At 39.2% G+C, this 18,295-nt stretch overlaps 1 protein-coding gene across 1 annotated transcript in view; it reads right to left on the bottom strand.

Moving 5' to 3' along the window:
* LOC122054832 overlaps positions 1–17,926 on the bottom strand; it is a 34,534-nt gene extending 16,608 nt beyond the window's left edge. The window contains exon 1 of the mRNA XM_042616261.1: positions 17,793–17,926. Within this exon, the coding sequence (XP_042472195.1) occupies positions 17,793–17,926 (134 nt within the window). The remainder of the gene's footprint in view (positions 1–17,792) is intronic.
* Positions 17,927–18,295: the final 369 nt, after the last annotated feature.

Genomic DNA, 18,295 nt, shown 5'->3' with positions numbered 1-18,295 from the left:
ATCTTGAACTTCTTCAAGATCGAACGCGCTCCCACTAGTTTTTCTAGAAACAAAGTCCCTTTCTAGAAAGACCCCAGTCTTTGCCACAACTACCTTGTGCTGACTGGGAATGTAGAAGTAATATCCCTTAGTTTCCTTGGGATATCCAATGAAATAGCACTTGTCGGATTTGGGTCCTAATTTGTCTGAGACTTGACGTCTAACGTAAGCCTCACAACCCTAAATCCTCATGAAAGACACCTGGGCATCTCTCCCAGCCCATATCCTATATGGTGTCTTTATCACGGCCTTGGATGGAACTCGGTTGAGTATAAAAGCTGCCGTGTCTAGAGCATAACCCCAAAGGTATGTCGGAAGATCTGTGTGACTCATCATAGATCGTACCATATCTAATAGGGTACGATTCTTCCTTTCAGATACACCATTCCACTGTGGTGTTCCAGGAGGAGTGAGTTGGGATAGAATCCCACACTCAGCTAGATAGTCACGGAACTCATGGCTAAGGTATTCTCCACCTCGATCGGATCGAAGTATCTTAATACTCTTGCCAAGCTGGTTCTGTACTTCATTCTTGAATTCTTTGAACTTTTCAAAGGATTCTGACTTATGTGTCATCAAATACACATAACCATATCTACTGAAGTCATCAGTAAATGTGATGAAGTACCTATAACCGCCTCTAGCAGTGACATTGAAAGGGTCACATACATCACTATGTATGAGTCCTAACAAATCAGTCGCTCTTTTACTGTGCCCGCTAAAGGGAGTCTTGGTCATCTTGCCTCGTAGGCATGACTCACATATCTCATAAGATTCAAAATCAAATGAGTCCAGCAAACCATCCTTATGGAGCTGGGATAAGCGCTTGTTATTTATATGACCTAAGCGACAGTGCCAGAGATAGGTTTGGTTCATGTCACTTGACTTGAACCTCTTGGTACTAATGTTATAGATAGGACTCTCAAGGTCTAGAATATAGAGTCCGTTTATCAGAGGTGCACTACAATAGAACATTTCGTTTAAATAGACGGAACAACATTTGTTCTTTATTATAAATGAAAAACCTTTCTTGTCCAAACAAGAAACAGATATAATGTTCCTAGTTAAAACAGGCACATAACAACAATCATCTAATTCTAGTACAAGCCCAGAGGGCAGAGATAGATGGTAAGTTCCTATAGCAATAGCAACAACCCGTGCTCCATTGCCTACTCGTAGGTCTATCTCACCCTTCGTCAATGCCCTGCTATTTCTCAGCGCTTGTACATTAGTACAAATGTACGAAGCACATCCGGTATCTAATACCCCACGATGAAGAAATAGAGAGGTTGACTTCTATAACATGTATACCTGAAGTAGAAATCTTATTTCTCTTCTTCTTAAGATCTTCCAGGTATTCTTTGGAGTTCCTCTTCCAGTGCCTTGCTTGTCCTTGATATAGGTGACAAAGATGTTCAACCATATCATAAGCGCCCATCAACTCAAGTTGCTTCTGAAGCTCAGAGTTCATGGTCGCGAGCATAAGACAGGACACATCTAATGCGTCATCTTGATGCTTCTTGTAAGCATCTCGGTCTGCTCGCGTGGCAGTGGCAGGAGGAGCCTCCGGAATGGGCTGCTCCATAACGTACAGTTTACGTTCTTGGGTGAGAACTATTCTCAGGTTCCTGTACCAGTCCAGGAAATTTGCTCCATTGAGCTTGTCCTTCTTAATGACAGAACGCAGAGAGAAGTTGTTCGTGTTTGACGTCATGAAAATTCTACAACAAAAATAAATGCAGAAATAAATATCATATTCTTAATCATTTAATTAGGCCTTTAACTAAATGATGCTCCCACTGAATTCTATAATTCATGTGGGACAAAATCCACATCATACTAACCCTTTGAGTTAGCTTTAGCTAATACGCCCAAGACTTAGTATGATCGGTAGGTAACGATTACCAATTACATCTCTATGCAACTCTTGTTTATAGGATCAAAATCTGCATTTATATTAAAACTCGAGTTAGCTTTGGCTAATACGCCCGAGAGTTAATATATATGTGATTTTGACCTATCTTTCCAACCGTTGGAAGAATGCCTATAGTTATACTCGATCCAACCGAGTTAACTAGGAATACTCAATCTAATTGAGTTGTACTCACCCATGCGTTGATAGGCGGGACCAAGATTGTCCCTCCGTACCCTACCAAGATAGTATGTGTTGCTCTGCTTTGGCAGATTCAACAATAACATGCGATCAAGGTAGTGGTAGGTATCACGGCATGGTAGGTTACGAGTTAGCTTTGATTTAGATCTAATCAAAGCGATGATGCGTATCATATACTCGATAGATCTAATCTAATCGAAGGGTGCATCATGTGCACGATTTAGATCTAATATAATCGCTAGGCACTAATTAACTACTTAATTAAACATGCATCACATACATATAAGCAATTAATTAAATTATTTTGTGATTGTGTCATGGCCCTACTACGATATTCTCAAGCCAATGAGAAGATCGGATGGTCAACCTAAGGTCAACAGCTTCTCAAGCTTCTTCCTTTGACCACCTTGTGTTGCTCGCGCCCTCCTCGTAACTCCGTCTCGTGTGGACCTTCCACTACTTCAAAATTTCATTACAATTTTGAAAATCGAGTTACATTTGAGTCTAAATCTAATTTACAACCAGAATATAAGAGAAAGGCACGACGCGCAGGTCGTGAAAATAAAAAAAAATAAATAAATACAGCACGCACATCACATAACGGCACGCAGGCCGTATTATGAATTACAACACATTTCCAAATCCAATTTGGGTCGTTTGGGCCATGACTATCACAAAATTAATATATAATTCTAAATTATATATTTTTCATAATTTTCTGTAATTTTCATAATTTTTTTTTTACAATTTTATGAGTAAATTTTTCCCGGCGGTCCCGTTTAGCGTTTTCGGGCGCAATCGCGGAACGAATCCCCTTGCGGGGCCAGGGGCAGTGCCCCTACCCACGATCTAACCATCATGAGGGTTCCATTGCGATCTAATAGCACCTTAGCCCGCTGTCCCAAAAAGATTTGGGGCGAAACCAAGCCGTTTTGGAAAAATCTTCCCGGTAGCGGAAGCCTACAAGTGCCGAAACACTTGTGCTTCGCTTCTATGAGAAAAATACCCATTAAAACTATAAAAACATAAATTTAGAGAAAGTTTACAGATCTATATTTTTTATAAAAATATGAATCTAAACTCGTACTCGCTTCGCACGTGGCTCTGATACCACTGTTAAGTTTTTCGGACCGTGAAAATCGCTTTTCGCGTCGCGGAAACCCCGAATCACCCATGCCACTGGATCTCGTGCGAAGGATAGATTTCAAAATATGAGTACGAGTTTCAAACTATGATCTACAGTAGATCTACAAAGGGAAAAATATTTTATACCTTCGATGCGTGCCCTCGCAAATCCCGCAAGTCCAAGGTACGTCGGATCTCGAAGTTGTCAACGTAGACAACTCTCTAGTGATATCCACATGAACAAGAAATGTTCTCTAATACTCAAGGATGGAGAAGAGAGTACCACAAGTGTGCTAGCACTTCTTGGGCTCTCGGGTAGGATTTAAAAGAGAGAAAAGAGAGAAGGCAAAAAGGAATCTTATACACTCACTAGTAGTATCCTCCTTTGTTACCTTCACTTTCCCTTATTCTCTTGGAACACAACTCACACACCTTCTCCCTTTCTTGGAACCCAGAGCAACAGCAAGAGAAGAGGAGGAAGAAGCTAAGGAGGAAGAAGCATTCAACACACATCAATACCAAACAAAAAAAATGAAACCCTTTTTCATTATGTGGCCGGCCACACATGGGTAACTCCCCATTTAATGTGGCCGGCCACATTAAATGGAGAATTGTAACCTCTTGATCTCCCTTGATGATGTGGAGATGATGTGGCAAGGTTAGTCATGCCATGTAGGATGAGTCAACCTTCATGATGTGGCAATGCATCAAGTCAAACTTAATGTTTCAACTTCCATTTGGTCAAGTCAAAATTGACCAATTCTCTTCCTTGTTGAGTCAAATCCAACCTTTGATTCAAGTCAATTTTAATTTAATGAATCTCAATTCATTAATATAAATTGACTCAATGAATCAAATTTAAATTAGACTCATTCAACAATTGAATCTAATTGAGTCTAACTCAATAAGTCTAATTTGAATCCAATCTTTGGTGCATCATATGAACCTAATCCAATTGGTTCATCATATGAACCTAATCTCCATCCACTTGTTCTTTGTGTGTGACCCAATAGGTTCTTGTAACATTGACAATGTTTCTAAACTCCTTTAGAAACATAAGCAATGAGCGGCATCTAGCAATACATCATTGCTACACAAGTTACAAGAATGTTGAGATCCAACATCACCTTGTGACTACTAATTGTGACTCCTCACAATATGTGACATTGTCCTTCTATCCTAGACATCTAGATTGATCAATGTGAGGCATAGACCGTGTCATCCTCTAATCAATCTAAATCTTGAACTCCAAGTAGACTCACTCGATCAAATGAGCTCAACATCTCATGTTGACTCATTTGGGCATAGCCATGCACTTCGTGGTCTAACTCTATCAAGAATACCGATGTCGCTCCCGTCATATGGGAGGGATAGATCCCATCTACATTACTCACATCCCTCTGCATAATTCGTTAAATACCCAGTAATCGCCTTTATAGTCCACCCAGTTACGGGTGACGTTTGACGAAACCAAAGTACATAACTCCTTATGTTGGGAACCATGGTGACTTCAGGTCTAAGGACCAATAGTCATACTAATAGTCACATGAGAAAGTATATGACACTCATATAACGATCCATGATACTTTCTCATGGCGGGTCATTCAGTATACATTCTCTAATGTATACCCATGTGCCAACTTGATATCTCTATATCCATGACTTGTGAGATCAAGTCATCGAGTTGACCTACATGCTAGTCTTATTGCATTAACATTGTCCCTGAATGTTAATACTCGACTAAGAATGATTAAGAGTAGTGTTCCCTATATCATCTCACTATCGATTCAACCAATCGATTGATATAGGTAAGAACCTTCTACTCAAGGACGTTATTATACTTATTTTATTTGACACCAATACAAGTAAGTATAATAACCAAAAACCAAATGCCTTTATTTATATAGAATATGATACAACAAGTCTAAAATACAATCATCAAATGATTGGCTCTAGGGCTCTAGCTAACAAGAACTATTATATATACCTTAATCGGGATACTCAAATGGATGACGCCATAAGAACCCCGACCATCACCCTCACTCAAGAAGACTTGGATAAGATTGTGCTTGTTGCGGAAAAAGGCATGCTCGAGCAACAATAAGAGTAGCAGTTGACTTCTCGTGGCCCGACTCCAACAAGAATTCCTTGCATTTTTCCTGTAGCAGCACATCTGATCGGTATACCTCAAAACTCGGTAGGAACCACTAGCAAAGCTTATGATAGTGAATTACATTCTGAGTCTCTGCGGGAAATACACCTCCTCATAATCCCAACTAGGGTAAAGTATCGTTTGTTGGTCGGATGGATGGTTAAGATCATTCTCCATTCTGTGTGAACATTCTGGTGGATCCATTGCTTCATCATTATTGTTCGCCAATAATTGGAGAATATACCATCACAACTAACCCAGAGGATCATGTATACAAGTTTGAAAATGATACTATGCTGCATCAATATTTTGATAGTGTGAAATACCAAGTATTTTTAACTACCCTGTCGGGCTCAACTCAAAGATGGTTCAGTCGACTTCTTGTTGTTTCCATTCATTCGTTTAGTGACTTGAAAACTATATTTTTGTATCATTTCACTAGAAGCCAGAAGTACCATAAAACACTATTAAACTTATTCTCTCTCAAGCAGAAGACTAAGGAAACATTAAAAGATTACATCCAACGCTTCAATCGAGTGGCTCAAGATGTGCCTTCACCGACTTTGAAGATATTGACAAGAACCTTTTCACAAGGTTTAGTGGAAGGAGACTTTTTCAAATCCCTGGTAAGGAAACCCCCAGTTAGTTTTGATGACCTACTTGGCCGGTCTATCAAGTACGTTAATGTAGAAGAGGTTTAATTCACTCGCTATCAAGTACGTTAATGTAGAAGAGGTATAAATAACTCACTGTCAAGTATGTTAATGTAGAAGAGGTTTAATTTACTCAGAAAAAAGATCTAGGAGCTTTAGGTGCTCCCCTCTCCTACTTAGAACGGAAGATGCCTCCCCTACACCTGTAACATAAAACACAGGCGACTTATCATCCATCTAGAGACCATCAGGGTAAAAAAATAATCCAACTAGTCGAAGCAGATGCTTCGATAAATCAGGGCCCTCATCAATTGCTCCCCAAGGAAAAAAGGATGATTTTTTATTTACCATAAATCTAGGAGCCATGCAACTAAAGACTACTATGGTTTTCCCAACATGCACGAAGAGCCATAGAGTGGGAGACACTTAAAGAAAAATATTATTCTAAATTGTATTATATTGCCCAATTGGAACGTCATGAAAGAAAAGCTAATTGGCCTGGCCGACTGAATCAGACACCCCCAAGCGGCGAAGGTCAACACCTCCCATAGAAGGTAACCAAGACAAGGGCAAGGAGAAAGTCAGGAGTCCATCTAGAGAAACTATACACATGATTTCGGGAAGACCCACCAACGGAGATTCAAACCGCACCCGAAAAACTCAAGTACATCACTTGGAGAATTATGTTATGGGGGCAAGTCAAGAGTGGAAGGTCGAGCCATCTATAATCTTCAATAGGAAAGACCTAGAATAGGTGCCCCCCCCCCCCCACCCGCGCGCGCGCGCGCATGAAGGTGCTCTAGTAATTCATACTTTAATTGATAACTATAATGTGAAAAGAGTCTTTATAGATACGGGTAGCTCAATCAAAATCATATCCAAGGCAGCCCTCAATTAGATATAAATAGAAGAGGAAGAGTTGCGTCCCATAGCCACTCCATTATTTGACTTTACGGGCCATCAATTGTAGCTTTTCAAGCAAATCTCGCTCTCACTAACTCTAGGAGAGGAGCCCCTGGAAAGGACCAGGAAGACACTTTTTATGGTGGTAGCTACCCCTTTCTCCTATAATGTCATTCTAGGAAGACTGGCATTTAATGCTTTCCAAGCTATATAAAGTATCTACGTTTCATCAAAAAATAAAGTTTTCTATCGGGGAGCAAGTCGGAGAGGTCAAAGGAGATTAGTTGACATCTCACAAGTGTTAAGTAGATTTCGTTTGGATGGATTCTTATAAAATCTGGAGGATCCAAGAGTTGCTCTAGGTTGATATAGAAGCTCCTTCTCCCCGGGCAAGGCAATAGGTAAAACTTTGTTAAGAAGAGGAAAAGCACGAAAAAATCCAGATTCACCTTGAGCGGGAGAATAGAACAACCCGAATAGTTGCCGACCTCCAAATTGAATTGAAGGAGTTGATAGCCTGTTTTTCAACCAACTATGATGTTTTTGCTTGGTCTTCCATGGAGATTAAAGGAGTCTCGCCCACCCTGGCTATACACTAGCTTAATGTTCAATCTAATTCTAGGTCGATCAAACAAAGAAGAAGGCACTTTGGGGTGGAACAAAATTAGATAATCCAAACGAAAGTCAACCTGCTCTTGGAAGCAGGTTACATGCGGGAAGTGTAATTCCCAACCTAGCTCACCAATATTGTCTTGGTCTCTAAACTAAGAGGAAAGTGGTAGGTGTGCGGAGATTTTAGAGATCTTAATCGAGCTTATCTGAAAGACTGCTATCCTCTTCCACGAATTGATCAAATGGTACACTCTACCTCTGGGGATGTAGTCATCTGTATGTTAGATGCTCACCAAGGCTATCATCAAGTTCCTCTAGCCCTAGAGGATCAAACCTAGTTTTGTCACCGCTGACAGGATTTTTTACTACAATATTATTACCTTTGGTTTAAAGAATGTAGGAGCGACTTATTAATAAATGATGAACCATATATTTCACCACCAGATCAAAAGAAATATTAAGGTCTATGTGGATGACATTATCATCAAAACCAGACAAGCCAAAGATCTAATGACCGATATAGAAGAAACCTTTAGTACTTTGAGGAAGCATGGGCTTAAACTAAAACCAAATACATGTTTATTCGGTGTGAAAAGTGGGTGATTCTTGTGGGTATATGGTAACTGAACGAGGAATTGAAGTTAACCCAAAGAAAGTCAAAGCAATCCAGTAAATGTCTCCTCTATGGAATCTTTAGGAAGCACAAAGGTTGGTTAGCCGAATCACTATCCTCTCCAAGTTTATTTCCAGATTGGTCGATCAGAGTCTCCTTTTCTTCAGAATGCTCCACCAGGCCTCTAAATTTGAGTGGGATGAAAAAGCAATTAGGCCTTTATGGAGCTTAAGGAATACCTATCTGGACTGCCTATCCTTTCCAAGATGGTGGTAGGCAAAAGCTTATTTCTATATCTGTTAGCTGCTAAACAAGCAATTGGTTCCATCCTATTGCGAGGAGAATGTAATACTCAACACCCTATATATTTCTTTAGTCATTTGCTAAAAGATGCAGAAAGTCGATATTTCATTTCGAAAAAGTTGGCCTTTGAATTGGTCTTGACTACCTGATGGTTGAGATCTTATTTCTTATCTTATCCGATTGTAGTCCTTACCAACAACCCATTGGGACAAGCATTGACCAATCCATAAGCTTTAAGGTGACTAGTCAAATGAACCATGGAATTTAGTAAGTATGATATTCAATACCATCCAAGGACAGCTATCAAAGCTCAAGCTCTAGCTGATTTTGTGGTAGAGACTATCCAATCATATTCAGAGGGTCTATGGAGAATATATGTTGATGGTTCATCCACCAAGTAGACTAGTAGTGTCAGAGTATTATTGATCACGCCCAAAGAAGACATCCTACAACTATCTATTCGACTCAATTTTTGAGCTTCAAATAACAAAGTAGAATATGAAACCCTTATGGTTAGGTTATAAGCGGCTAAACGAGTAGGGCCTTCCCGAGTCATATTTCATTAAGACTCTTAGATAGTTTTTTCACAGATAGAGGGAGGTTTCAAGATCAAGAATGAAAGGTTACAATGCTATGTTGAAGCCTTCTCCCGACTCAGAGCTGACTTCTAGGATGTAACTCTTCGAAAGTTGCCCTGATTAGATAACATAAAGCAGATGAGCTGGCCAAAATGGCAAGTTCTTTAGCTACCTGAAGCCCAGATGATTCGGTGCCCCAAATGATCTATATTGCCCATACCGATGATGTGTGCAACTCATGTACAGTTTTGAGCATAAAACATATATGCATTTCATCTCATTTTATCTTGTTAGAAGCATATTTGTTAGTTTTTATTTGGTTTAACATATTTGGACGAAGGATACTGCTTTGCGTTGAATTCTGATGACAGGATGCACAAAACCAGCCGAATTACCCAGGGTATCAGAACAACACGGCCGTGTTGTTGATAAACACGGGCGTGTCGAGGTTTTCAGCGACCAACACGCTCAAGGCGTGTTGTTGAACACGGGCGTGGCGGAGATGTTGAAGAGCGACGCAGGAAGCGGAGGAGGACATGATCGGGCCGTGTAATGAGATTGCTATTATTGCGGCGATGATTTTAAAAGATGGAAAGGGTCAATCCAATGGTGATACCGACTATCAAGGAGCTCTATAAAAGGGTAGAAAACCTAAAACCAAAAGAGGAGAAGAAAAAAAATGGCGGCAATTGAGACTTGGAGATAGACGACATCAGCAAGGACGATTAGTAATGTCTTTTCCTTATCTTATTGTCGAATTCTCTGGTGTAATGGAGTAGTTGTTTGAATCTTAGGTTAAGGGAGTAGCCCCTAACTATGTTCATGATTTGTTGTTAACTCTGGTTTTCGATTATGCATATTTTCGTTGGTTGTTTAAATTGTTGAATGATGCTTTGATTGGTTTCTGTGAAAGTGGTAATTGACTAGATAGGCTTTGCGGGATTTATGTGACAGGATCCTATGCAAGTAAGAGTCATCTGTGTACGTATGCCATAAGATTGGGGACGGATCAAAGTAGATACATCAGCGTGATCACCAAAAGTGGCCGTTGGTATTTTAGGAATCAACTTACGAATCTGGTGGACGTATAGATAGGTTTGCAGGAATCTAGTGACAGGATTTCAAAGCATGAAAGATCATCTAATTCGGATACCTTGATAAAGAAAGTTGCATTCAAACAAAAGAAGCCAACCTAGGTATAAGTAGTCATTATCGGAGAACCGTCATGATAATAGTTAGAGTGGTGAAACCGTAATCCTAGGATTGTTTTTATCTCTTAATATTTTCGTTGATTTTCGTTCGCTTGAATTGTTGATTTAGAGTAAAATTTCTCATTAGATCATTCGTTTGGATAATTGAAACTCGTACATTTCTAGTACTTGACCCAGTCCCTGTGGGATCGATATTTTATTACTTGACGATAAACCGTGCACTTGCGGATTTAAGCAATCAACCGACCAGGTGCTCAATCAAGAAGAAGCAAGTGACTAGAGAACTCCTATTATCTCTTATCTTCATAGTTGCATTTTACCTACTGATGTCACGCCCCAGGTAGTCCCTACCAAAAGAAATTTCAGCAACATCTCTCCTGTACAGATGACAATCTGAGACCTATATACATTGCCCTCAGGGCTCACACTTATCCGCCAACACGGTTGGAACAATAACAATAAAATATAAGCATTCCACGCAGTTTATAAATTCAGCCTCCGGCTGACACAACCACGCAGTTTATATTAAATGAAAACCTACTCTACTACAACGACGGAAAAACACAAATCCATAACAGAAAATCCAACGCAGCGGACAACAATGGCAGTAGACCAAACTCGATAAAAATCCTCGAGTACAATCCTATATCACAAGTATATAGAAAATACATAATGAGTAAACCAAAAATCCAAAATATATGAATCCATAGCGACATGTAGTGGGGACTAGCGACTGGAACCTCCTGATAACATCATCCTGAAATAGTAATAATCCACGGGGTGAGTTCAACAACTCAGCGGGTGTCGGGCTGACATACATAATAAGAAATAACTAGTAATAATAACTATGTGTACAGTCTCCTGAAATAATGGAAAATACAAAATGGTAAGAAAATGAGAAGCTGTACTCACCAGGACCACCTATCAGAATAATAAGGTCATCAGACCAAAAGTAACATGTCCCTATATGCATGTCAAACATATGCATCCATCCAATATGCAGTAAATAAAATGCAGCAAACACAAGCAATAAATGCAATCATGCATATGATACCAATGACATGCCCTGGTCACCCCTGACGCAGTCAGCCATCTCACCCACGATGGTGAGACCAAGTGGGTAGGGCAATGACAACTGTGTACTCTGCCATCATTGCTCCTGATGAGTGACCGAGTGGACAGGATGCTGCCGGAGTACAACTATGTTAGAGTGTATACTAAAAGTCTAGTTTTTTGTAAATAATTATTTTGAAATAAGAATCACATTGGTCAAATATCTATATTTATGCTAAGTGTAGTTGTCCATTTAATTTATATTGTAGATAACATGGTGTGAGGAGACACACAAAAGTTCATGTTATCAGTTCCTTATAAATTATAAACAGTTGGTCACAACCAAGATGGAATGGGATAAACCATTGGAGTAGTTGTAGTGTAATTAGGTATTAGTTTATCTTGACTAATAAATTATACTAGTACACTATGAGTGTATTGAGCAGGACCATTTGAGGTAGTATCTTTTTATACTGACTATATAAAAGAACAATACCTCTATTATTATGGAAGTGTGTACTCTTAATCATGATATAATAACAAGCACATATACTTAATATTTATTTCTTTAATTTATCAAAGGGTGCGATTTAGCTCATTAAATCAATAGACCTGATAAGTTGGGAAATGATATTATTTATATGGTGTGTTGTTGATTATAGAATGAAACTGTATCCTAGTAATGTAGGTTGATGATGTCCCCTTGAGGAGCTCATAAGGATTATCATGTAAACCTTGCAGGTGGACTTAGTTTGACATGACGATAAGGTTTAGTGGTATTACTCTTGGAGCTAGATATTAATTAAGTGAGTTGTCAGTAACTCATTTAATTAGTGGACATCCAATATCTTAAATACAGGGAGACTAACACACTCATGATAAGAAGGAGCCCATATAGTAATATGAGATTGGTGCGGTAGTGCAATAATAACTCTTTAGTGGAATGAGATATTATTGATGAACTTGAATTGAGTGTTCGGGGTGAACACGGGATGCTCAAGCTCATCGGGAGACCAAAACTAATTCCTCCTCTCGGTCCCTATTATAGCCTCTTATTTATAAAGACTTATATCCACCAAAACCCACTTTCTTACCCACCTCTTGGTGGCCGGCCAAGCCTAGCTTGGAGCCCAAGCTAGGGTCGGCCAAACTAAACCAAAAGGGAGCCAAGTTGTGGCCGACCCTAGCTTGGAGCCCAAGCAAGGGTGGCCGGCCACATTGAAATCAAAAGGGAGTTTTAAATTTTGAAATCTTTCCTTTTATGGAAGCCATGATTTTAAAAGAGGAGGACCAGCAGAGCCAAACAAAGCATCCTGCTGCAACAAACCCTGCCTGAATAAAAACCACTAACCCATGAGTGGTTGTGTGTGCAGATCCATGTAACTGGCGATGTGCTCAAAAATAATGGAGTTGACAATCATTCAACATGCAATCATGCGAGATGATGCATAACACTAAGCATGAAAATCCTGACGATATCTACCTCCATAAAACATGTACCAAAAATAAATGGATCAAATAATAGATCTAGGTACACGGGTCAGATATGGTAAATGTCTTGTTCGATGTATCATAAAGCATGGTATGTCATTACCTCTATGAGCATAAATAATCATGACAATAAACATGAGGGTATAAAACATAAATGCAGAACAGATATAAGCATGCAATAGGTATCATGTAGTGACATACCAAAATAAAGATAAACATAATTATTACTAGAGGCTATAACCTACTACGCATATCAACATGACGTTATCAAAAGAGATGAGTCAAGGTACCCACCTCAAAATGGAGATCATCTTCGAAATAGACCCTACGTCGAGATGCTGTCTCGAATTAAAGTCTTGTAATACATGATATACAAATTTAGCTAATCACATACAAGTTAATTAGCTAGATCAAATCCCCGAGAAGCTAACCTAAATCCAAATTCAATTATAAACCCTAATTGGATCATCTAACTCCTCAATCAATTCTAACTTATCCATTCAAATTAGGTTTTGCAATAAGCATAATCAATCACAACAACTTAATCTAAACCAACACTTCATAGCACAACTTACCCAAAAATCTGATGCCTCAGCGCTGCTCCAATCCTGAAGAACTTATTGCCAAATTTCTGGCCGCAGCTACAATGGTTGTTGAAAACAAATAAAATATCCTATGGAAATCCAACCTTTACAAATTAACCTAAAGCATGTTAAACTTCTAAACTCTTTCCACAGACTCCATAACCTCCTCCACGCTCGTTTTGGCTTCCTCTCCAGGAAATCACAGATCTGTCCCAAACAATCTTCACTACCTCTAAGGTCTTCTGACCTACTGTAGTGGCTAGAATCGAGTAGGAAAGTCCCTGTTGCAAGGGTCTTGTAACCAGAGGTACCGACAGAAAGGTGTTGACAGAACTACTTCAGGGGTTAGCGATCGGGCAGAAGGAAACCAAGGAGAGATCAACGATAATACCACAACACCACCGCACGGGAGGAGGAAGACCAAACTAGGGCTCGGCTGGTGACGACGCATGTCAGACTGATCTATGGTTCTATCGTGAGTGCGAGGAGGTGCGACGAGGTCAGTGGGGTCGACGATCTAGGGTAGAGAGAAGGTACTCGGCGGTGAAGATGGAAGAGCTCAAGCCCCCCGGTGGTTGGCGATCGGCTGACGTTGCTAGAGCCTGAGAGGAGACATAATCGGGAGGGGGAGACAACGTCGGCTAGGGCACACGAGGAGAGGGATCGGCTTGGATTTTGACGCTAGGGGAGGAGGAGCGTCACGTTGCCGTAGGTTGAGGAAGAGGAAGAGGTGGTTGGCGCCGAGAGGAAGGGAAACGACGTCAGGTTGGGGGGGGGGATCGGGCGGAGAGGACTTAGGGTGCAGGTGAGAAAACAGAGGCTAAAAATTATGGAAAATTCCGTTAAGGTTATTCTTCTATTTAACCTTATTATTTAATTAATATTGTTGTCATATTTTACAATTGATCTAGAAGAAGCCCGGATATTTAAAAGAAAGGCCCCTCAATTTACTCTCATTAATGATCACTTATACCAAAGAGCATCCTCTTGCTCCCTCTTAAAGTGTCTTGGGCCTGAGGACATCGATTATGTCTTGAGAGAAATCCATGAAGGCATCTGCGATAATCACATGGGAGGAAGAACATAACTCATAAGGTATTGCTAGCTGGTTACCTTTGGCCTTCCCTATAGGATGAGGCAACGAAATTCATGGCTAGATGTGAACATTGTTAGAAGAACCAACATATTTCTCACCGTCTGACAAAACTCTTAAAAACTTCTACTATCTCTTATCCCTTCGACCAATGGAGAATAGATATAGTCGGTCTCTTCCTAATAGGGTTATAACAGAAGAAATTCCTTTTGATAATAGTGGATTACTTTTTCAAGTGGGTTGAAGCTAAGATTTTAGCCCGGACAACTGAAGAGGTTGTGATAAAGATTTTATAGTAGAATATCATTTATCAGTTTGGGATCCCGCATAAATTAGTATCCCACAATGGATATCAAATCCAAAGTCACAAGCTCAAGAATGATGTGAGGGATTACATATTCAACATTCCTTTACATCAGTAGCCTACCCTCAAAGTAATGGGCAAGCTGAGACTAGCAATCGAGAGATCATCAGGGGCCTTAAAGTAAAATTGGACCATGTGAAAGGCAGTTGGGTGGACGAATTTGTTGGATCGTAAAGTTCGCTAGAGGGGGGGGGGGTGAATAGCGATCGTCGAAAATCATAAATTAAATCTCCAGTATGCAGCGGAAGAGAAAAATTGAAGCAACGCTAACAAATTAATTTTACTTGGTTTAGAGCCTTCGTTGACTCCTACTCCAAGACCCACACGTGAGAGTGCTTTCATTGGACAATCACTAATATTTCACAAAAAGTATTACATAATTTAGTACACGAACTATAAAAAATACCGACAACAAGAAAAATGAAACCGAGTCATAGGTTGTCGGAGGAGCTTCGCAGTGTCGCAAGAGTGTGTTTGGAGCAGCACATAATAGAGCAATCGTAGAAGAAGTTGTGTTTGACTCTTGGTGGAAGGCTGCTTATATAAGCAGTTCTGGGCGCCCGAATCCCTTCCGGGCGCCTGGACCATGACGTTGGCCAACCAATCAGCGCGCTCCATGTTGGCGAGTAGATAAGCCTTGGCATTCTGGGTGCCTGGATCCCTTTCGGGTACTCAAATTCCTTCCGGGCTCCCGTACCCCCCTTTTCCACCAACTCTTTTTCTTGCAAGAAAAGGTTAGTCTGAGGCAATAAAAATTATACTACTTTGCAAAACAAAGTTAGCATAGTATAACAAATAGAGTAGTAATTAGATTCTGTCTTCTCGAGACTAGAATCTAGTCAAGATCTCAACTTAGGTTTCTAAAATGGATCTAAGTCGGATCGATGCCTACTGTTTCCTCAAATAGGGAATGCGTCCTCACTAAAGTCACTCCTCTCTAGTGATTTACCTTAACTTACCATTTTGTCAGACATCCGGTCAGCCCATCAATATGTTTGGACTTCGTGCCAGCTATTTGGTTAGCCCGTTGACCTAGTTGGATTTCGTGCCAAATATCCGATCAATTGGTTGACCAATCTGGACTTTGTACTAGCTATCCGGTCAGTCCATCGACCTAGTTGGATTTCGTACCAGCATCTGGTCAGCCCATCAACCTAGCTGGATTTCTTGCTAGATATTCGGTCAACCTACCGACCTATTTGGACTTCTCCTGCACACTTAGTTAACTTGTTAGATCACAATAAACCTAACATAACTTATTTTGCCATTTATCAAAACTTGAGTTAGACCGTTAGTGCAACCTACACCAACAATCTCCTCCCTTTTGATGGAATGACAACCTGAATTAAGTTAAGAAAAAAAATCATGTAAAAAATGACATGGTTTTTAAGTTAGTCTTGTTTTTAAGTTATACTTTGGTATTTTTCTAACTTAATCCACCTAACCCTCCCCCATTGACATTCTTCAAAAAAGATAGAAATAAACAATTCATTGAAAAATTTACTAAGTAAATTAATAAAAAAAATACTTGACAATAGAAAATGTTTAGGATCACTTGGGGAGTTAACTTATAAAATAAGTTAATTAACTTAAAGAAAATTTTGAAGATATCTTAAAAAGTGATAAAAGTCAAAACTTTAACATAAGTTTTGAAATTATTTTAAAGATATCTTATTTTTAAAGAAAATTTGAAATTATTTTCAAAATCCACTAAGTTTTCAAAATATAAGCTTTCTAAAAATTTTGATAACTTTAAATATTAGAAAATTTGAAATTATTTTCAAAATTTACTAATTTTTCATAATATTTTCATAAGGTTTTTTGAAATTGTTTTCCAAAAAATTTAAGGTTTTTGTAGAAAAAATTTTCAAACTAAAAACAAGAAATATTTTGAAAAAAATTTGATAAACCAAAAATTGAAAATTTGAAAAAGATATAAGGAATGTTTTCAAAAATGAATGAAATGGTAACACTGAAAAACTTAAATAGTTGTCAAACTGATTCTTTAAAAGTCATATTTTAAAATACTTTTGAAGTTTGTAAGGTTAAAGTTTACAACTTTGAAAATGTTAATAAAAGATGAAGCAGTTTTCAAAAATATTTTAAATATTAAAGCTATTAATCCTCCCCCTGAACCTGACATTAATTCAAAATAACAACTAAAAAGTGTCCTTAACTGTCTAACTATTTGTTACTTACTAACTTTCAGAAGATAGTAGTTTCACTTGGTTAGTCATGTTAAGTTAATTTATTTAGTTAGTGTTTGACTAAGCTAAAAACTTAACCTGACTATTGTAAGTTTGGTTTTAACGTCTGACTTGTTTTGATGCACTGATATCAGCATCTTAAATCTAGGAAATCTGCCTATGCATCTCACCCCTTTCTAAGTTTAGCAATACACAAATAAGGTAGTCCTAGTGTGTTGGTGAGATGCTCAAGTTCTAGACCTATAGGAGCATACTTTATAAGGGTTTGATCTAGACTAAGACTAAAAGTAATTTTGAAAATTCTAAAAATAAGGGAAGTTTTGAGAAAAATAAATAAAGAATTTTACCCTAGAATTTTAAATATTTTTCTTTTAAAATCAATTTTAAAAGTAAGAGTCCTAGTCTATTAAGCACAATATGACAAGTCAATATCTAAAGTGAAGAATAAGTCAATACACAAGGAAAATGATCAAGGCAAAATACATGGAGATAATAGCTACCTAGTCTATTGTGATGATGAGGAGGGTGGTTCGGAACCCAAAGAGTGTAACATCTCTATCAACTCAGCATGATAAATTCGGTCATCTTCTCGAGAGTTGGATATGTCCCATCAAAGATCGGAGACATCCTGCCGCATGTCTCGTCCAAGATCGAAAATCTCCTGCTGAATGTCCCACCAAAAATCAGAGACCTCCTACCGAAGACCAGTCATAGCTGTCTCAAGGACGGTAACTCGGTCGGCTAGAGTGCGAGAGGCGGGACATGGTGCTCGAGCTAGAGGTGGTGCTGGAGCAGGAGGATTGCCAAAAAGCACATCCATGAACTCATCCATCCCTACCTCCTCCCCCTCGGCATCTGGCTGTGGCTCGACGTCTGGGTCAAGCTGGTGCTGGGCCCCCCTTCGCCAGGATAAGACATCCTCATCATTTGTATGTATACCACTTAAAGAAAAAGTTCCTAGATCCTACCATATCAAATTCGGTTAGGGCTCTGACATCACCTCTAGTGACATCAATATCTAAGGAGGCAATGTATACGGTCAAGATGTGGTAGTAGGGCATGTGAACCCATCTGCTGGTGATGAGTCCAGCTGATGAAGTCAAAGAAAGAGAGCAACAGCTAATGATATGGATCATGGTCAACCCACTTTAGATGTTAATGATGATCCATTATGCATCAATGGAGGCCAAATTACAAGGGC

Source organism: Zingiber officinale, chromosome 3B, assembly GCF_018446385.1.
Source record: "Zingiber officinale cultivar Zhangliang chromosome 3B, Zo_v1.1, whole genome shotgun sequence".
NCBI classification, from domain to species: domain Eukaryota; kingdom Viridiplantae; phylum Streptophyta; class Magnoliopsida; order Zingiberales; family Zingiberaceae; genus Zingiber; species Zingiber officinale.
The sequence above is the reverse complement of the archived record's forward strand: the minus strand, read 5'-3'. Positions and strand labels throughout refer to the sequence as shown.